Genomic DNA, 23,233 nt, shown 5'->3' with positions numbered 1-23,233 from the left:
TCTACCATTTTTCAATTTGGAGCCAAAAAGAGGTAAGTTTTTTTTACTATGGCATCTCATTTATTTAATTATTCAAGTTCATCTAGTGAGCATGACGATTTTGATTATTTTACACCCGTTGGGAAAAATCCGGTTTATCGTAAACTTATTGTAGATGATGTTAATGAATCGATAGATGTTGATAATTATAAATGTAAAAAAAAATTGGATATGGATGATGATGATATTGAGTATATGGAAAAAAAGAATATGGATGATGATGATATTGAGTATATGGAAAAAGAGAAATATCATAAAAAAGAAGAGGGAGATTTTAAGGGAAACGGAAAAATGAATGATGATGATTTTTGTAGAGAAGAGAAAATGAATATAAGTGATGATGATGTTGATGATGATGATGAAAATGATGATATGAGTTTTGACAAAAAAAGGATACAGTTTTTCAAAATCAAATATGAATAGTGTTGTGCCTTGCGTTGGTATGTTTTTTAACACTTTGGATGAAGCCGAAATTTTTTATAGAGATTATGGTAGAAGTGTTGGATTTGAGATTATTATTAGGAGTACTCATAGACATTCACGGGATAATGGTATCTCCTCTCGTTTGTATATTTGTCGTAAGGGTGGAAGACTAGGTTCTAGTACGAAATTGGATGTTGATGATGAAAGAAAGGAAAAAAGAAGGATTAGAGATGTAATTCCGAGAACAAATTGTAGTGCTCGAATGTGTGTCACTCATAGAGTTAAAAATGATAAATGGGAAGTAACTTTGGTTAAATTAGAGCATGATCATGATATGGTAACCTCGGATAAAGTACAATTCATGCAAAGGTCCAAAAATATAGATCCGGTTACCCGAGCATTGCTTGAGTTATTTGATAAATCGGACATTGAAACCGCTAAAGCGATGAGATTTCTTGGTGAAACATGGGGTGGTGTGGAAAAACTTGGATTTTCTAATCAAGATGTTCGTAACGTAATTCGTGATATTCGACGACGGGTGTTCGATTCCGGTGATGCGGGGAGTGGGATGGCATTGCTACGATAATTGAAAGAAAAAAGTTTTGGAAACTTTTTCTATCGAGTTGATTTGGATGAAGAAAATAGAGTTAGAGGTTTGGTTTGGGTTGATCATCGATCATTGAACGCATACACGAATTTCGGAGATGTTGTTTCATTTGACTCCACATATATGACCAATAGGTATTGTATGCCGTTTATACCAATAACCGGGGTCAATCACCATTACCAAAATATCTTGTTCGGGTTTGCACTCATGCGAGATGAGACGGAGATTTCATATAAATGGGTTTTGAAGACATGGTTGGAAGCCGTCGGAAACAAACCTCCCCTCACTATTATTACGGATCAAGATATAGCATTGGGAAATTCTATTGCCGAGATTTTGCCGGATACCAAACACATATTATGTTCGTGGCACATAAGTAATAAATTTCCCAAAAAATTGTCGGCTTTGTACACACAATATCCGGAATTTAAAGGGGATTTTAATGATTGTTTGTACAAGTCGTTGTCACCCACGGAGTTTGTTGGTAAGTGGAAGGTTTTGGTTGATAAGTATGGACTCGAGGATCATGTTTGGCTAAACGATATGTATGCCATAAAAGATAAATGGATTCGTGCTTACACAAAACAACATTTCTCTGCCAGTATGACCACCACCTCAAGAAGCGAGTCCATGAATTCATTTTTTGACGAGTATGTGAAAGCTTCAACCGGGTTGAAAGAATTCATTGAGAATTCACAAAAGGCTTTGGAAACACAAATTCTTAATGAGGTTAAAGCCGACTACGAGACCGAGTATAAGGAAAGAAGATTGATATTTAATTCCCCCTTGGAAAATCATGTTTCTTCTATTTACACAAAAGAAATGTTTAGGCAATTTCAAAATGAGCTTAGAAAAAGCACATCTTATGTGGTAAATAGTTGCAAAGATGGTTCCAATTACATGTGGAAGTTGTATTTAGTTGAGAAGTATAATGTGCCGGAGAATCTTAGAAGAAGGTATCGGGTAATGATTTCTTTGGAAGGAAATATTGATTTTGAATGTAAAAAATTTGAACATTCCGGGATGCTTTGCAAACATATCCTACGCTATCTTGACAAGAAACAAAAAACTATGATACCAACAATTTTTATCAAATCAAGATGGACGGCGAGCGCAAATAAAATTGATAGTTTTTCGCCTTATAATCCTCCCATTCTTGTTGATGTTGGTGATTCAACAACGGCAAGGTATAGTGCTTTGTGTAAATCTTTTCAAGGTTTGGGTGCTCTTGGAAGTTGTTCAAAACCACGATACAATTACGTCATGGATTTGATTGAGAAAGGAAAATGTTACGTGATTGAAAAGTTTCATGAAGAAGAAAATAATTCAAGAATGGAGGAGGAGTTCCAAGTTTACGATGAACATGATCCAATATTCAATCCTCCAATGTCACAAACAAAGAGAAGAAAGAAGGATTCGGCAAGGTATAAAAGTGGCATTGAGACGTCAACAGCAAAGAAAAATTCAGGAAGGTCTAAAAGTGGTATTGAGACGTCAGTTTTTGTGGTGTGGTCGGACATGATAGGGGGCGTTGTCTTAAAAATCCAAATAGAAATTTTAAATGATTTAATTCTATTTGAATGTAGAAATTTAAATTAATGGAATGTAATATTTGAATTTGGAATGTCATATTTGAATTTGGCTTTTAAATATTATTTGGTATGTATTGGAGCTATAATTTACTTTTTTTATAAATACAAATTTTAAAAAATTAATAGCTGAAAAAACAGGGGAGTAATGCCTACTTCCGCAATGATTCATTGCGGAATGCCTTTCCTTCCGCAATGATTCATTGCGGAAGGTCCCCTGTTTTCCCCTGTTTTTCCTTAGCTTCGAATTTTTAAGGAATTAATTCAATCTTAAATTTTAGCTTTGAATTTTAAATCCTTCGAATTTTTAAGGAATCCTTAGCTTCGAATTTTAAATCCAAACTGTTAGATATATTTGATAATGTCATGGCTAATATGTTTTATGTTTAGATTTCAGATCTTATTTGAACAGAACAAATCAGTACTTAACTGATCAGTACTTATACTGGAAGTCAGAACTTAAGGGATATCAGTACTTATGTTATCAGGAGATAGATATCAGAACTTAAGTGCTGAAGGATGATCAGATAAGGACAGTAGCTGATTAAAGTTAAGAAGATCAAGATAAACATAAGAAGAGATATGCATGAAGAAGGAATTCCGTGAAGAATGGAATACTTGGAATAGAAGATATCTGATTGATATATTTTAGGAAGCAGAGTTATATTCCATATCAATTAGCGATTATCTTGTAACTGTGTAGTATATAAACACAGACATAGGGTTTACACTATAAGTGTTATCATTATCGAGAATATTATTTAATATAACCCTAGCAGCTCTCGTGATATTTTGTTCATCACTGAGAGATAACAGTTCCAGATTGTAACAGAGTTTATTGATTAAATAAAGTTTGTTTTCTGTTACATAAGTTCTTGAAGTTTGATTTGATTGTAATAAACACTGTATTCACCCCCTCTACAGTGAAAGTGTGACCTAACAAGTGGTATCAGAGCCTTCTGTTAACACACATACAGTTAAAGATCCGAAAACAATCATGTCTGACACAGAAACTCCAACTAAGCCTACCAAAACTGAGGAATCATCAAAGACATCAACTCAGAGTCGATATGAGACTATCAGAGTTCCCATATTGAGACCATCTGAATATCCCATATGGAAGGTAAGGATGACCATGTTTCTGGAAGCAACAGATCCAGAATACCTTGATAGAATCAAGGAAGGCCCTCACAAACCTACCAAGCTCGCTGTTGTAGTTGCAGGTGAAGCAGCAATGACCGTACCAAAGGAAAAGAGTGATTACACTGCTGAAGATATAGCATCTATTGCTAAGGATGCCAAGGTACGACACTTATTGCATAGTGCCATTGATAATGTAATGTCAAACAGGGTAATCAACTGCAAGACTGCTAAGGAGATATGGGATGCACTGGAGACAAGGTGTCAAGGAACTGAAACAGTTAAGAAGAACAGGAAGACAATACTCACTCAAGAGTATGAACACTTTGACTCTAGGACTAATGAGTCATTGACTGATGTATATGATAGATTTGTCAAACTCTTGAATGACTTGTTATTAGTAAATAAGGAGTATGATCTTGAAGATACAAACCTTAAATTCCTGTTAGCTCTTCCTGAATGTTGGGATTTGAAGGCAACAACAATAAGAGACAACTACAATCTTGATGAAACAACTCTTGATGAAATCTATGGAATGCTCAAGACTCATGAAATTGAGATGGAACAAAGAAGCAAGAGGAAAGGAGGAAAGTCAAGGACAGTTGCTCTCAAGGCTGAAGAGGAATCCCCCAAACCACCTTCCTCAAAGAAAGACAAGGGTAAAGCTCTTATCATAAAGTCTGATACTGAGTCATCAAGTTCTGAGAGTGATGATGACTCAGATTCTGAAAGCTTGCCTGAAACTGATGCTGATGAGGAGATGATGAAGCTGTGTGCTCTTATGGTGAAAGGAATCACAAAGATTGCATACAGGAAGTTCAGGAAGGGAAAGAAGTTTTCCAGAAAAGGCATAAGTTCTGATAAGAAGAATTTCAGAAGATCTGAAGGAAGAGTAGGAAAGTCTGACAGAGGAGATTACGCTAATGTTAAATGTTATAATTGTGGTGAGAAAGGCCACATATCTCCTGATTGCAAGAAGACCAAGAGTGACAAAGGCAAAGCTCTTGTCACAAAGCAGAAAAGCTGGACAGACTCCTCAGACTCTGAAAGTGAGGAGAACTATGCATTGATGGCAAATGCTGATAAATCAAGTTCTGAGAGCAGTTCTGAAGCTGCTGAAACAAAGGTACCTCAGACTACTTATGCTTTTCATACTGATGATATTAATGAGTTGAGAAGATATCTTAAAACCATGTTTGTTAGTTATAGAGATCAAACTTTAACATGTGAAAGATTAACTTCTGAAAATCTTGCTTTTAGGAAAAGAAATGATTTCTTAGAAAAAGAGTTAGTCATGTCCCATCAAACTCAGCAGGATAGAGATGATGCTTTTTATGTTAGGGATGAAGTGCTAAAAATGAATGAATCTCTAAAAACTGAGTTAGAAAAGGAGAGAGAGATTATAAGAACTTGGACTAACTCTGGCAAAACAACTCAAAATTTGCTAAGCAGTGGAAACTGGAAAGAGGGCTTAGGCTATGGAGAAAATAAAAATGAAAAAGGAACTGTAAAAATTAAGCCTGTTGATAAGTAAAAGCCGAAGTTAAAACCTGTTAAGTTTGTAACTGAAAAATCTGAAAATGAGAAATCAGAAGTTAAAAAGGAATTAGCTTCTGACAAACTAAAACAGGAAAAGACAGCTGAAGTTAACATAGGCTTAATGACAAAGAAGCAGCTTAAGCATAAGCTGAAAGATGTTAAGAATGCAAACAAGGTAAAATCACCTAGGAAAAACAGGAATGGAAAGGAAGGTGTGAATAAAAGCAATAACTATAAATCTGTTCCTGATGCTCCTAGGAAAGCATGTCATAACTGTGGAAGTTCTAACCATCTGGCTTCTTTTTGCAGGAAGAATAAGAATATTAACTCCTTATCTACAAAGTCAGGAGTTAAGAGTCTGTCTGTTAGATACAAACCACAAAATCCTTGTTTTCATTGTGGTAGTTTATGGCATTCCATTTATACTTGTAAGGAATATCATAGTTTGTACTATGATTATTATCAAATAAAACCTTCTTTAAAGAAAGTTTCTGTTGTTCCTTCTAGTGTAAGTTCTGATTCAAAGTCTGGTAGTATAAGTTCTGATAAGAAAACTGTTAACATAAAATCTGATGCTAAATCCGCTGCAAATATTAACAAACCTAAAAAGGCCAAAGGATCCAAGCAAGTCTGGGTCCTTAAAACTAATAATTAGTGGTCTTTTTGATTGCAGGGCAACAGGAAAAATATTTTAGTTCTGGACAGTGGATGTTCAGGACATATGACTGGAAATAAGGCCCTGCTATCAGACTTTGTGGAGAAAGCTGGCCCAAGTGTTTCTTATGGAGATGGCAACATTGGAAAAACTTTGGGATATGGCAATATCAATCTTGGGAATGTCATCATTAAAGATGTAGCTCTGGTCTCAGGACTTAAACACAACTTACTGAGTATAAGTCAAATCTGTGACAGAGGTTATCATGTTGATTTCTTTGCAGAACATTGTGAAATAGTTAGTAAATCTAAAGAAAAAATTGTTCTGAAGGGATTCAGGCGTGGTAACATTTATGAAGCTAAGCTTTCAACAAGTTCTGATGGTTCTGCAATCTGTTTAGTGAGTAGAGCCTCAACTGAAGAAAGCTGGAATTGGCACAAGAAACTCTCTCATTTAAACTTCAACAAGATAAATGAACTGATCAAGAAAGATCTTGTGAGAGGACTGCCAAAATCAGTGTTTGTTCCTGATGGTCTTTGTGACTCATGTCAGAAGGCTAAACAAAGAAAATCTTCGTTCAAGAGCAAGACTGAATCATCAATTCTTGAGCCTTATTATCTGCTTCATGTTGATCTATTTGGTCCAGTGAATGTCATGTCTATTGCAAAGAAGAAATATGCGTTAGTCATAGTAGATGAGTTCACCAGATACACATGGGTGTATTTCTTGCACACAAAAAGTGAAACTGCATCTATCCTGATTGATCATGTCAAACATCTGGATAAATTGATCAAAGATTCTGTGAAAATTTTGAGGAGTGATAATGGCACTGAATTCAAGAATTTGATAATGGAAGAGTTCTGCAAAAATCATGGAATAAAGCAGGAATTTTCTGCTCCTGGAACTCCACAACAAAATGGAGTTGTTGAAAGGAAGAATAGAACTCTAATTGAAGCTGCACGAACAATGCTTGAAGAAGCAAAGCTTCCAACCTATTTCTAGGCTGAAGCTGTGCAGACTGCTTGTTTTACTCAAAATGCAACACTCATTAACAAGCATGGAAAAACACCATATGAGATGGTGAAGAACAAGAAGCCAAATCTCAAATACTTTCATGTATTTGGATGTAAGTGTTTTGTTCTCAAGACTCATCCTGAACAGCTATCCAAGTTTGATCTAAAAGCTGATGAGGGAATCTTTGTGGGATATCCACTTTCTACAAAAGCCTTCAGAGTCTATAATTTGAGAACAAAAGTGGTCATGGAATCTATCAATGTCTCTTATGATGACAAGAAGATCACTGGACTTGAAGATTGCATTGATCATGATCAGCTGAGTTTTGAAAATGAAGATTCATATTCTGATACCTCAAGTCCTGACAGTCTAAGTCCTGATACTGTAAATTCTGATGGATTAAACTCTGATGTTATTGAAACTGTGGTGACTACGTCAAAGGAAGATGCACCAATGCAGGGGGAGCATACTCAAGATATTATCACATCTCAAGAAGCATCAGAACATACATCTGGCTCTTCAAATTCTGATTCGTCAAGTTCTGATAAGCCAAGTACTGACAGTACTGAAAATCTAAATACTGAAGGATCCAACTCAGAGAGCATAGTTTCAGGGGGAGCATCAGAAAATGAAACCGAAGACAGCATGAATCATGGGGGAGCATCCAGTTCTAGAGAAAATCTTCCATCTGCAAGGAAGTGGACAAAATCACATACACCTGATTTGATAATTGGAAATCCTGAGGCAGGTGTCAGAACTAGAACAGGTACTTCGAATGAATGTCTTTACAATTCTTTTCTCTCTCAGTCTGAGCCAAAGAAAGTGGAAGAAGCTCTTCAAGATGCTGATTGGGTGCAAGCAATGCAGGAAGAGTTGAATGAATTTGAAAGAAACAAAGTCTGGACCTTAGTGCCAAGACCTAAGAATAGATCGGTTGTTGGTACAAAGTGGGTATTCAGAAACAAAACTGACAGTGATGGCATAATTGTAAGGAACAAAGCAAGGCTGGTTGCAAAAGGATATTCTCAACAGGAGGGAATTGACTATGATGAAACATTTGCTCCAGTTGCTAGGTTAGAAGCCATAAGGATATTCATGGCTTATGCTGCTCACAAAAAGTTTACTGTCTTTCAAATGGATGTGAAAAGTGCTTTTCTCAATGGAGAATTGAAAGAGGAAGTATATGTTGAACAACCTCCAGGCTTTGTAGATTCCAAACATCCAGATTATGTCTACAGGCTTGATAAAGCACTTTATGGACTTAAGCAAGCTCCTAGAGCATGGTATGAGACTTTAGCTCAGTTTCTTCTGGAAAGTGGATTCAACAGAGGAACTATTGACAAAACACTGTTCTATCTCAACCATGGCAAGGACTTACTTTTGATCCAGATTTATGTTGATGATATTATTTTTGGGTCTCCAAATGACAAACTTTGCAAAAAGTTTGCCAACCTAATGCAGTCAAGATATCAGATGAGTATGATGGGAGAACTTAGTTATTTTCTGGGCCTTCAAGTCAAGCAGAGTGAAGAAGGAACTTTTATTTGTCAATCTAAGTACACCAGAAACTTGTTGAAGAAATTTGGAATGCAAGACTGTTCAAGTGCATCCACTCTCATGGCCACTGCAACAAAACTGGATAAGGATACTGGTAATTCAGTAGATATTACTGATTACAGAGGTATGATTGGCTCACTTCTCTATCTAACTGCTAGTAGACCAGATATCATGTTTGCTACCTGTCTTTGTGCAAGATTTCAAGCAGATCCAAGAGAACCTCACTTAACAGCTGTAAAAAGAATCTTTAAGTATCTTAAAGGAACAACTGATCTAGGATTATGGTATCCTAGAGAATCAGATTTTAAATTAATAGGTTACTCAGATGCAGATTTTGCAGGTTGCAAAATTGACAGGAAAAGCACAAGTGGTAGCTGCCAATTTCTTGGAGGCAGGTTGGTTTCTTGGTATAGCAAGAAACAAAAGTCAATTTCCACATCAACTGCAGAAGCAGAGTATATTGCTGCAGGAAGCTGCTGTGCACAGATTCTCTGGATGAAGAATCAATTACTGGATTATGGGTTAACGTATTTCAAAATCCCTATTTACTGTGATAATCAAAGTGCTATTGCTATGACAGGTAATCCAGTTCAACACTCTATGACAAAGCACATCAGCATCAGGTACCATTTCATCAGGGAACATGTGGATGAAGGTACAGTGGAATTGCATTTTGTTCCCACAGATCAACAAGTAGCAGATATCTTCACAAAACCACTGTGTGAAGCTACCTTTACAAAATTGGTAAATGAACTTGGAATGATTTCAGGTTCTTTCTCTAAATCTGCTTAAACTTGTTCTCTGTTATCAGACTTTATGATCAGTATTTACAGAATTAATCTCTTTGTATATTCTGTGCATTAATTGATAAATGTTTTTAAGTACTGATTGTTGTCTGATACATATTTCTAAACTCTGATAAGTGATATGTCTGTTTCAGTAACTATTCTACCCTATGAGGATAATTGTGCTAGATACTGACCTACTAGTCTTCAATAAACAAATGATCCCATGAAAGAAGTAATTATTTCTGTGGAAATCTTATGACACAAGCAAATTCTGATACTTGAGCTTAGTTTAGTTTACTTTATTCATCTTACTACTAAGTCCCAAATTAGAATAATGCTACTCATCTGTTTAAGTTCTGATTCTAGTAAAACTGCTGAATGTACTAAGTGCTGATAAACCTCACTTATCAAAAGAAAAAGAAAAAGAATCAAAGAATAATATCAGGTACTCCTTTGAGATCTAGAGTAAAAATGTGAATGGGACGACCCAAGTGCATTGCTGGTATTAAGTAAATATGCATTAGAAAAGCAAAATATTTTTTCTTGGTGACTTTTCACACTCTATGATTACTGGAGAAATACTCTGATAATAGCATAAATTCTGATAAGCAGTCGTGACTCACTTACACTGAGAAGCCTCTGTAAAATAGAATTTCAAAAGATGCATAAAATTAGCACAAAAACAGTTGAGGTGGACTCATGCATGAACACATTTATCAGTAGGTTTCAGGATAATGACAGTTCTTTAGCAAAATTTTAATTATGACTTATTTCTAAGATGTACTGAAGTAGATCAGACTTTACTCTTTGTCTGTTATTTAGCTTAATGCACACACACATCACTCCATATGAATGATGAAATTTCTGTGGTGGTCTATGTTATTTTAGATAAACAGTCATTGTGTCACTTTTGCACAAATTCTGAGGACAAGTTTTAGTTACACGTTCTGATGATTAAGTTCTGACGTTCATAACTAAGAACTTGGATGAGTATTTACTAAGATAGATATTCCTTGTTTGAGTTAAGACATTATGTTCTGATGACTGTTAAGTTCTGGTATAGGTCTAAGTTCTGATTTTTCAGTCTAACCCTTTACTTGACTTATCTGTGAGTAAAATTTGGTAACAGTCTCAGCTCAATTTCGAAATGTTGAAGTGGAAGATTAATAGTCTATGGTTAAAACATAATGGCACTCGTCCTTGAACAGTTCACTCTTGTTACATGTGCACATTCCTTTTCCAATGACTGTTATTCTTTTTCAAAGTCTAGGGAGACGAGGTAGAATTAATTCTACCTGTCAGCATTAAATATCTTTGCGTCTCTTGGCATTCTCTTGCCTATATACACAGCCACTTCACATTAGTCTTTCCATCACACACCCTTATCCTCCTTCTTCTGTCAAAAACACAATGGTTCGATACAACATGTTTTTGAACACACAAACCTTCACAATGGAGCTCAGTTGTGCCGAGTGGCAGCAGGAGTGGCATATAACAGCCATTCCTGAGGAGATCTGGGACTCTGTCCCACAGGAGGTGCTGGCTCACCTTCTATTCTTCGAGATGGATTACCATCACCATCTGGAGCGCCTAGAGGAGGAAAGGCGAGAAGCTATCCGTCAGCAAGAGCGAATCATACGACTCGCCATCTTGTTTGTCGAAGATAGGAAGAGGAAGATGACTTAATCTCGTCTTCTTCCTGTTCTTCTTCATCCTCAGCTTTGTCAGGCTTCTTAGCTAGGACTAAAGCTGTTGACGTTAGGATTAGAAGCTTAGGGAAAAATCTTGTACTGATGTAATTTCTATTTCATATATGTATTGACTTGATATATTAATGAAAACTGTTTTTACTTCAAGATTTTGTCTCTGAGTTATTTTATCTGTGTTGTTAAATCCTGCTTGATATTCTGATGACCATTTAAATTTTGTCTTTATTTAAGTTCTGATTCTTTGTCAGCACTTATTCATCGAAATTATCTCGGTCATTTTTAACATGATTCATTTTCAGAATATTAATGTTGCAGTGAAAAATAATTCAATCAGTGCTAACGGTTTTAATTTTGAATTAAAACTGTGTCTCTTGATAACTGAAATGGTTTTTCCTTGAAACAAGGCAACTGGGTAAGTAATCATTCCTGTTTTCTCGAGCCCAGTAACTATCCGTTATTACTGCATGTCTGACAGGTGTCCAACGGTAACATTTTTTTTTCAGAGTATAAGAACAACAGAGAGAAGATTTCTTTAATCTTTTATTTTCTTTATACTTTATCTCTCTTCTTACTTTTACTCTCTTTCTCATTCTTTCTCACGTTGGTTTTTCATACAGACATTATCTCAAACACCTAACAGGCATACTTGAATTTCAATATTTTTTTCACATGGCACCAAAGGATTTAATCATTGATGGAGCAAAGTTTGTTCCAAACAACTATGCTGCAATTCTTGATCATGCTGAAGCTCCATCTGAATTGCATTTTGTGCAAGATCTTCTTGCACATAGTGAGGTTGGGTCCGCCTTAACTCAGCCTGAATTATTTTCAAGTCAACAAGTTCTGCGGTTCTGGAGGACTGGAGTTTATGATGATGGTGGTAAACGAGGAACTCCCAGTATTATCTTCCAAGTGGGTGATTCTTCCTATGTAGTCACTCCTGGTACAGTACGAAGAGCATTACATCTTCCAGAAGATTGTACCTTCTCTATACCAGAGGAATCAGAACTTCGGGGGTTAATGACTGATTTGGGATATGAAAAGAGTTTGATGAAACTTGGACAGTTGAAACGGGCTAATATCAGAAGAGAATGGAGTTTCTTCTTCGATTGCATCACCAAGGCTTTTGGCAACAAGTGTTCAAATTTTGATGTCATCCCAATTCTGAGTCAGCACATCGGGTATGCTATTATCCATCAAACTCATTTTGATTTTGCAACTGGAATAATTGGTTTTATTGGGGATAGGATGACAGAGGATCGAGATGTTGTTTATTTTGCTAGATTCTGTCAACTTATTTATACGTATTGTACTGCTGAACCCCAGTTAGTCAGCACTCAAACCCCACCTTTTAAGGTTACAAAAAGGTACTTTAACGACCTGATAAATGCTGACACAAAGAAATCAATGGTGAGACAATTACAGATTCCTCAGTCTGTGAAACAGATTCTGGTAAATGTTGATCCTGCTACTTACAAATCTGTTTACTCAAATGTTCAACCAACTCACCATAACCAAAATCCATCAACCTCAGTCCCTACCTCTCATTCTACTCAACCTACCCTCAGAACTTATCTCAAATCCTATCTCTCCACTTCACAGACTGCTCAACCTTCTTCTTCAGCACCTACTGTGAAGCCTACATCCTCTAAGCCAAAGAGAACAAAGACTGTTCCTCAAACATCTCAGAAGAAGAGGAGGATTACTTTGAGAGATGACTCAGATTCTGAGGATCAGATTCCCTCTTCAGAACCTGTGGTATATGAAGCTGAGAAGGCAACTTCTCAGAAGGATTCTGCAATTGGGGGTTCTAGGCTTCTCAAGAGGCTTAGACGTATGACGGTTCCTGAAACTCCCAAGGAATCCAAATCAACAAGGAAGTACAAGAAACAAAGGGCACAGAGGCCAGTTTCAGATGATGAGGAGGAAGCAGCTAAGGAAGGGGATCAGGAATCTTTGATCTCACAAGACAAGGAATTTGCTACAGTCACTTCTTCTCCATCAACTCCATCTCAGGAACCTGTATCTGACAAGGCTAATTCACCTTCTATGTCTCTTGTTGATCCAGGCACAAGTGCTGAAATTGATATTCAGAACTTGGTTGTGCCTGAAATACTTTTCTTAGAAGCTCCAACAGCAAATAATCCTTCCACAACACCTGTTACTGATGCTGTTCAAACTCCTGAGTTATCACGAACACCTTCTCTGCATCAAGATGCTGATGATCAGATTTTAGGTGAGCATCAGGATATGGCTGTTGATCAGAACTTAGTATCAGATCAGCAATTAGAGGATGTTGAAGCCTCCATTACTACTCACACAGTTGTCTTATCAGAAGATACTGATTCTTTAAGTTCTGATGCTGCAAATGTTGGAGATACTGGTGAAGCTGCTATAACTGTAGATGCTGATGAAGCAGGTCCTTCAGGACATACTCCTCCACTGACTCTTCCTAAGTCTGAACTGCTAAAGGAGTTTGTTATCAGGGATGCACCAGTGCCTTGGAGTGAAACTCCTGCAGGTCAGGAGTGGACTAAGGAATGGAACTCAGTTTCATGTGTTCCAAATGCTTTACATCTTGCTGAGCACTTGACTAAAGCTGATGAAATGTTACATTCTGATGATTTTAAAATCCAGCTTAGAGTCACTGCATTGAGTACTAAACATCTACAAGGTCTTCATTCCAACACTCATGCAGAGCTACACAAGATTCAGGAGAACTTTATTAAACAGGAACAAGTTTGGAAACTTGATAAGAAAAAGTTCTTCCAACCTACCATTGACAGGGTTGCTTATATTGAGAAAACTCAAGAGAAGCAACAAGCTCAGATTGATCAAATTCTGACAAATCAAGCTTCTCAGCACTCGCAACTTACTGAAATCCAGACCTCAGTGGAACTACTTATCTCTCTTTTATTACCTGCTGATGCCAAAAAGGGGGAGAAGGTAATTAAGTCCAAATGCAAAACCAACAAGTCACTGCAAGGAAAGGATGATGGAAAAGATGACCAAGGAAACTCTGGAATGGGTGGTGGTCATAGTCAAGGTAGAAGGTTTACATCAAGACAAGCTAGTCACAGAACAAGTTCTGATACTGGGAAAAGAATAAGTTCTGCTGCTGGTAAAAGGATAAGTTCTGATGAACTTCTAGATCTTGATGAGGAAATGTCAAGACAGTTATTTCTTCAAGAAAATCCAGGAATGGACTTGGAAAGTTTAAAGGAAGAAGAAGCCAGACTTAAATCAGAGAAAGTCACATATAAATCTGAAGCTTCTGGTAAAAAGTTACTTCCAAAATCTAAAGGCATTGTGATCAAAGAAAGGATACATACTGAAGAAACTTTGGCTAGATCACAACCACAGATAGATCCAAGATCCAAGGGTAAAGAAAAGGTTGGTGAACCTATCAAGCCTTATGTACCTCCTGAGGAAGAAGAAATTACTGATGGAAAAGATAATCTTGCTCTGACTTCAAGAAAAGTTCTTAAAACAACCTCTGACATGGCTCAAGTTGTTCAGAGTCAAGAAACTGTAAGTTCTGATATTCAAAAGAAGCAAGTAACCTCTGACAGTGCTCAAGTTAACTTGATATCAGAAAATAAATCTAAAACACTCCTACCAGGATTCACTAAAGCAAAACAGACTCAATCTTTGAAGACTACTTCAAGTGGTTTTGAAGCAAGAGTAGTTACTGGAAAGGAAGCTAGAGATAAAACTGGATTGGGAAGTGCTGATGAAAGAAGAGTACACAACACTACCGATGATCCAACTTCCTTGAGTGAACCAGGTATTGGAGTAACTCCTGAGAGATTGAATCAACTAGAATCTGTACAGATGGTTTACCATACCTACTTGAAAGAATACATTATGTTGTATTTCATGACAGATGGTAGGGTTTATCATATAAGACAAAATGCTATTCCTTTGAAGTATTTTGAAGAATTGGAGCATGTACTTTTCTTACTTCAAGTGGATAACAGAATAACAGAGACTGCTGCAAACTACTTAAAAGAACAGATTCAGAGACAGAAAAGACTTTATTCTGTTAAGTCTGACAGCAGATATGTTCCAAAGTACAGAGATCACAATGGTGATATTGTTGATATGAAGCCTAATACTGCACAGATCAGAACATATCTTGGTATTAAGGGGCTTGAATTCAATCTAGAGTCTAACAAAGCTTATGTCATAAGACTAGATCGGGAGTTGAGAAAAGCAAAGATTAATGATCTCAGAGCTGCAATATTTCAAACTGGTGAAGATACTGCAGAGCTTAAAGATGTCAAACGGAGAATGATTGATGAACTCAGATATGCTGAGAAATGTTTGTTGAAGAATTATCTCAGAACAACTCCTGACATCAGAGAGATCAGAAAATGATGAAGCCAAGTCGAAGATCTACAACTGCTTAAATTCTGATATTTATACAGATTGAAGTTGTTATCAGAAGTTGAATTGGTAAAAACTTTAAGGACTGTAAGTTATAGTTATCTTGTCTATTTCTCATGCATTTGTACTTAATGTTTTTGACATCATCAAATATCTGTTAAACTTGTATATTTTGTTAATTTACAAGTTGGGGGAGATTGTTAGATATATTTGATAATGTCATGGCTAATATGTTTTATGTTTAGATTTCAGATCTTATTTGAACAGAACAAATCAGTACTTAACTGATCAGTACTTATACTGGAAGTCAGAACTTAAGGGATATCAGTACTTATGTTATCAGGAGATAGATATCAGAACTTAAGTGCTGAAGGATGATCAGATAAGGACAGTAGCTGATTAAAGTTAAGAAGATCAAGATAAACATAAGAAGAGATATGCATGAAGAAGGAATTCCGTGAAGAATGGAATACTTGGAATAGAAGATATCTGATTGATATATTTTAGGAAGCAGAGTTATATTCCATATCAATTAGCGATTATCTTGTAACTGTGTAGTATATAAACACAGATATAGGGTTTACACTATAAGTGTTATCATTATCGAGAATATTATTTAATATAACCCTAGCAGCTCTCGTGATATTTTGTTCACCACTGAGAGATAACAGTTCCAGATTGTAACAGAGTTTATTGATTAAATAAAGTTTGTTTTCTGTTACATAAGTTCTTGAAGTTTGATTTGATTGTAATAAACACTGTATTCACCCCCTCTACAGTGAAAGTGTGACCTAACACAAACCAAATCCAAATCAAAAATGCAACCCAAATCCATACGAACAATTTAACCATTCTAAATAAGTTCATACCAACATGAAAAATCGAAAAACTACTACAAGAACCAACATAAGTATACAAATACAAGTCTAATAAATCTTCTAAATTCAAGAAATAAATCATAAACCCAAATTTCTTTGGGTCAATCCCCATGCTGAAAGATGACGAGCACGCCCCCTACGCAATTCCCAAGTAATGCGATAACGAAATGTCTCTACATCATCATATGGATGCCAGACAGCGTGCTCCAATCTAATCCAATTAAGAATGGCATCCACATACTTGCATACATAGACGCCGCAGTCAACTCCAATATCTTGCTTCGGCCGAGCCGTAACTATAGCCATCTTCATGAATTTCTTTGTAAATCTCTGGGGGTCCAAGTAATTTAGCCAGCACGGGAGGACTTTCTCCTATAATTTCAAATAATTAGTAACAAATATGAAATAATTAAGCATGAATTCTTTTCTATAAGTCTTTATTATGCATTTTATCCTAAATATGCAAATAATAAATCAAATTAAGGTCTAAAAGACATGAATTCTTTTCTATAAGTCTTTATTATGCATTTTATCCTAAATATGCAAATAATAAATCAAATTAAGGTCTAAAAGACATGAATTCTTTTCTATAAGTCTTTATTATGCATTTTATCCTAAATATGCAAATAATAAATCAAATTAAGGTCTAAAAGACATGAATTCTTTTCTATAAGTCTTTATTATACATTTTATCCTAAATATGCAAATAATAAATAAAATTAAGGGCTAAAAGACATGAATTATTTTCTATAAGTCTTTATTATGCATTTTATCCTAAATATGCAAATAATAAATCAAATTAATGTCTAAAAGACATGAATTCTTTTCTATAAGTCTTTATTATGCATTTTATCCTAAATATGCAAATAATAAATCAAATTAAGGTCTAAAAGACTTGAATTCTTTTCTATAAGTCTTTATTATGCATTTTATCCTAAATATGCAAATAATAAATCAAATTAAGGCCTAAAAGACATGAATTCTTTTCTATAAGTCTTTATTATGCATTTTATAAGTCTAAATATGCAAAGATTAGAGGTTACCATGAAGTAATACTGGACGGAGTAAAGCATCTTGAAATTACAGAAGGGCCCATCCTCACGAAGTGGATCAACTAATAGAACTTTCATCTTGTTCAGGTCCACAATAAACAAGATCCAATGACCTCCAGTGCATGTAGGAAATAAAGCATAATCACATAACTGGATATCTAGCCCTTGAAATTGCCTATGGTAGGTCTTAAAGAAGTCAATCTGTTCAGCAAGCTCCTCTCATGTCTTCTTGTATGGATCCATCTGTAAAATAGACGTCAGTAACAACACAATTCAAGAAATAATAGACATTTATAATTAAAGAGAGGTAGGTATTAGATGTTAGTACATTCAGATTTGTGCTAACATGTTTTGTCTGGAACATGAGGAAACTAGGAGCAATGAAAAACCTCTTTGCCGGCGAATGTAGATCCCCATTTTGCCACATATACCTTTCTCGAAGCCTTACCAACTCCATATGAGCATTGACAACATCATCCTCCAATTCATTCCCGGGTGCCAGGGTCTGCACTTGCTTCTTACTGAGGAACATGGTAATATCTGTGTGCCTTTCAAAAACATATGGCAGATCACCAGCCTACCAATGTGTAAAAATCCAGTCGATCTTTCAGTTCTTAATTGGCCTAGTCAAATCACCCCGTCTGTCCTCACCACCGCGCCTCTCCTTATCTTTATAAAAGTCTTCACTTCTGTTGATCTGCAAATACATGTCAAAATAATGAACACATGTAACAGGAGTAACTAAATATGTCAAAATGCATTAATTCTTTTAAATTGTACCTCGAATATGGAGGCTAACTTAGCAGGAACACTTGTAACATTACCACGAAAATCAACAAATCCTCGTGTGACAGGAGTACCACTAGCAAGCTGCAATTAAATCAACAAACATCATGCAACCATTCAAGAGTAGTTATACATGATGAATTTTAACTCAACACTGAGAAATAAATGATACCTCCATATCAACAGGATGAAAAGCAATCGGGAGAGATGGTGTAGCAGAAGCAGGTGTAGCACTATCAATCTGCAGTAAATATGAATCAGCAAAACAATTTAGTCCCATATAAGAAATACTAACTAAGTGGTGGTTGTGATTAAATATACTGATTAGTACCTGAACGCCGGGAGGATGAGTGACAGGAGTGGTCAGCTGTGTCAGAGGAGTACCAGTCTCAACCTCCTAAAATAATAAAAAATAATAATCACACACAATGCACACAATGTAGTTTTAAAGAACCAAATTAATACACTACCTCAACACCGACTGGAACAGAGGTAGAAATGGGAGAGGATGTTGGAGGTGGAACAAATGTAGGAGGGGTAGCGGATGTAGGAGGTGGAACAGATGTGGGAGGGGGAGCCGATGTATGAGGGGTCTGCTGGGAGGGAGGAGGTGCTGTACTACCGACAGGATGGGTAGTATGAACATCAACAGTCTGACCCTACAATAACATGTTAATACATATCAATACATTATTTAAGAAGAGAGTACCATATCAATGCATTATTTAAAAAGTTTATCAAGGAGTACCTGGCGTAAGCATTTCTGGGAGACATGAAGTGGGTCCTCGGAAGACTGTGCATCACTAGTCTCAGCCTGCGGTAACATTTACAACATTTCAATACATTATCAATTGTAAACAAGTTTATTGTGAAATTTCTGACAAATAAATAATACTACCTCGCGTGCACATTTATGAGATACAGTGCCATGATCAGGTCTTTTAAAGGAGGGTCTATCAACCAAATGACCCCTCCACTCGGTCATGACTCAATCATATCGAGTCAAAAAATCAGGAACCGCCTCATAAAACCAGTCTCCAACATCATGACTGTGTACCCCCTGAGCCAACCTCATAGCACTCTCCAACTAAAATATAAAAAAATTATAAATAATTAGGCATTTTATTCCTAAAAATGCAAGATTTAATCAATCCAAGGGGTAAAATGTATTAATTCTTTTTTTAAGTCCTAAATATGAAATAATTAGGCATTTTATTCCTAAAAATGCAAGATTTAACCAATTCAAGGGGTAAAATGCATTAATTCTTTTTTTTAAGTCCTAAATATGAAATTATTAGGCATTTTATTCCTAAAAATGCAAGATTTAATCAATTTAAGGGGTAAAATTGCAAGACTTAAGGAAGAGTTATAAAATATACCGCATCAACCATATTATGCTGGTTATACCAATCACGAGGTCGTATCTTAGTGGCATGCTCAGCTACAAACGGTGCTATCTTCAATTTACTCACCCTCCTATACCAGTACATATACTCTGTCATCGGTACATAAGCCCCTTCTGTAACAATAGGCATACCCGTGTCAACAAAAGAATCCCACTCCAATATAAACTGTCTCAACAAAACAGTATGGTTATCTCGTTGCATACGGGACAACCTCTCCACACGTAGAAAACCGTGATCCACCGGCTCCTCAGGAATATGCTGCAGCATACCGAACTGTCTCAGAACCCTGTCCGGCATGACATACTCCACCATCTCAAAATGAATCATCGGTATGCGACCGAGTGCCATATGCAACATATCCATCATGTCAGTATCATAATCATCGGCACTATAATCAATCCTCCTATAAAACCTCCGATTTGGCTGCCATGTCAACCAACTCATCTGAAAGCTATCAAAATCTCCCCGATAACCTCCTGTGTGATGGTGAGGGTTACTCCTCCTGTTAGTTACCGGTCTAGCCCACGTTGTAGCCCTCGGCAACACAAACCTCGTACGGGGTGCAATCTCCGGACGGCCAGGCAATACCCTCTCCCAAGCCCACAACATCAACAACATAGCACACCCGTTCAGACTGCCTGAAGACTTATGCACAGCCTTCGACAAGCATCTATACAAGTAGCTCAGAACAGCAGCCCCCCAAGCATAATCGATAATATGATCAGTGTCCTGTATAAGCTGTAGATATCGGGGGTGCACCACATCCCGAGATGAGGTAGGAAATAATATACCTCCAATCAGAAACAGAAGATATGCCCGGGTGTAAACTATAGGATCCTGCTGAAGAAACTCTGGACTCTGCTCCCCTTCTAGCCTAGAACTATATCTCGTGCATAACTTGTGAAGAGTCACCCCGCCTCGACCATACATCTCAGCCCGCTCCTTCTCAGTCATCCTCAAATCCTCCCAGTTGGTCACCCAATACGATTTCAGATTATCAAGCTCCGTATGGGTAACAGCACGACCAGTAATAGGCAGCCCCAAGATCATGTAAACATCCTCCAATGTAATGGTCATCTCACCGAATGTGAAGTGAAATGAGTTAGTCTCTGGCCTCCACCTCTCCACCAGTGCAGTGATCAAGTGAATATCATTCTACGGAATAACCAAGGGGTTAACAAACACCCCGAAACCCCAGCCTGTAAGCAAATGTATATGCTCCTCATCCAATACCCAGTTACCCATGTTAGCAGTCAACTGTCTAACATCGAGCGTCTCCCTCTCACCCCCATGCCATATAAGAGTACTAATGTGATCATCCTGCATGGTCAGCAATGATCGATCCATAGGCCCGCATTCCATATTCATTTTATCTGCAATTTTCAAAACAAGAATTATTTCAGTTTGATATTATAATGCACAAATAAGGGCAGAATAACAAGCAACTAAACAAATAACTGCACAAGCGACAAGCGAAACCAATTTATGGGTTCCAATTTATATAGAAATTCAAAACTTCTTATCAGCAATCTATCTACTCATCACCATGGAAACATACAATTAAAACTAAAAAAGTGAAAAGACGACAAGCGAAACCAATATAGGTCGAGATTCACTATAAGCATTTCCATTTCCAGATTCCACATTAGACTGTGCAAACTAATATTAATTAAATGCACTACACTGCACAAGCTCAAATTATATGATCCAAAATGCAATTCTTATCAACGTACTTATAAGCACCAAAACATCCAACTAAAAATAAATTAACGAAAACACAATCACAACCTTAAATTTATTACTAAACCTTCCATTTTCAGGAACTACATTTCACCGCGCAATTCACTACAATTAACTAAACTTAAAAACTTTCCCCCTATATAAATCTAACCTAATTATTCGAATGAAATTCATAACTCAAAATTAAACCTAAACTAATTTCTCAACTAGTTTATTTGACCTAATTAATCCTAACCATAATTGTTATAAAATCCAAAATTCAACCCAAATTCGAATTAAATAACCACAAATAATGAAGAACATAAAATTCGAACTAAAAAGAATCAAATCAACATATAATTCGAACTAAAAAGCATAACATCAACATTTAATTCAAAATAATCCTAACCCTAATTGTTAAATAAACCTAAATTCGAATTAAATCACCAAAAAAATCAAGAACACAAAATTCGAACTAATAATCATCAAGTCAACATATAATTCGAAACAAATTTAAAAAAAATCAAGTACATCATGTGTGTGTATAATCAAGAACAATCTTGTGTGTGTATGTGTTTATAGTCGTATATATACATATATCTCGTGTGTGTATACAGTGTGTGTGTGTGTGTATACGGTGTGTGTATATACGGTGAGAAAAACAAACCTCAGAAAATCGAGGAGGGAGAAGAATAATCAATCGCCTGAAAATAACCTTGAAATCGCCTGAAATCGGTATGGCTGTGTGTGTTTTTAGTGTTTTAATCGAATGAAAACTGTTAACAGTCGCTGGTTGTGTTTATCAGTTAACGACTTCCGCAATGATTCATTACGGAAGTATTAAGGGCAAAAGGGTAATTTCGATTTATCCGCAATAATTCATTGCAGAAGCCTCTTACCTTCCGCAATGATTCATTGCGGAAGTCAGGAGCCCTTACGCAATGAATCATTGCGGAAATACGGGTTGGCTCCTAAATAGATCCCAACCAACCATGGTTGGGGAAGGGCACCCTAAAAATATTGTATTTAAATAACCAAATGTATAGGGTTAAAAATAAATTAATATTTATCTAGAGTTAAATCTCGATAAATTAAACTTGATATATTAATAATTTCCTTTTAGTCCCTACTCGATATCTTTAATATAAATTGATAATTTGTTAAATTTATAAAATAATATTTTTTGTTAAAAGATATAGGTCTTATATGATGTATTAATTACAATTTTATCTTATTTATTCTGAGATTTATTCTCAGTCTAGTGTAATTGATTTTTTAAAACAAATAATTTGTCAATGTGCTTCATTTTATATCCATTTTCTTAACAAGCATTTTATATCTTTCTTAATCTATTATAGAGTTCAAGTGGCAATATCATTGTTGCTTTAACGGAATGTAATATTTTACATCGATACTGATAAAAATAAGAGTTTTTCGGTCATAATAATAATTAATATGTATCAAATTACTAGATTTTTTGGGCTGACATGATGGGTTATTGGGTCCGGTCAGTTATGGACTTGATGTCTTATATGGTATCAGAGCTGACTCTCGAAAGTTTGATGTGTCAAGTAGGGACACGAATAATGGTGGTATTATCCCACAATGGATAGAGATTCGGAGGTTCACAAATAAAGTCAGACGGTATTATCTCACAATAGATATAAATGTATGATTTTAATCATATGGGCTGTCTGTTCGGACCAACAAGGACGTTAGAAATTTAATTGCCACAATGATAAAATTTGAGACTTCTATTATGTTCATAAGGCAAAATATCTCTATATATAATAGCCCATAATATTAGTGAGAAATTTTATTCTCGTGAAATGACAGATTTGACAACTTGTTCATTATCTTTTAAAAAATGTTGTTTACCAAAATATCTATAAACCACTACACCAAATTATACCTTATGTTTTTCACCAAACATATATATATAT

The 23,233-nt window shown here is 36.0% G+C and overlaps 1 protein-coding gene across 1 annotated transcript; it reads left to right on the top strand.

Annotated features, from left to right (window-relative positions):
• Positions 1-1,210: 1,210 nt before the first annotated feature.
• On the top strand, positions 1,211-2,668 carry LOC141674530 (protein FAR1-RELATED SEQUENCE 5-like). The gene has a single exon (XM_074481236.1). It carries the CDS (start codon positions 1,211-1,213, stop codon positions 2,666-2,668), a length of 1,458 nt encoding a protein of 485 aa, XP_074337337.1.
• The last annotated feature ends 20,565 nt before the right edge of the window (positions 2,669-23,233 follow it).

Source organism: Apium graveolens, chromosome 7 (genome assembly GCF_009905375.1).
Source record: "Apium graveolens cultivar Ventura chromosome 7, ASM990537v1, whole genome shotgun sequence".
NCBI lineage: Eukaryota > Viridiplantae > Streptophyta > Magnoliopsida > Apiales > Apiaceae > Apium > Apium graveolens.
This window is presented reverse-complemented; position numbering and strand designations above follow the sequence as displayed.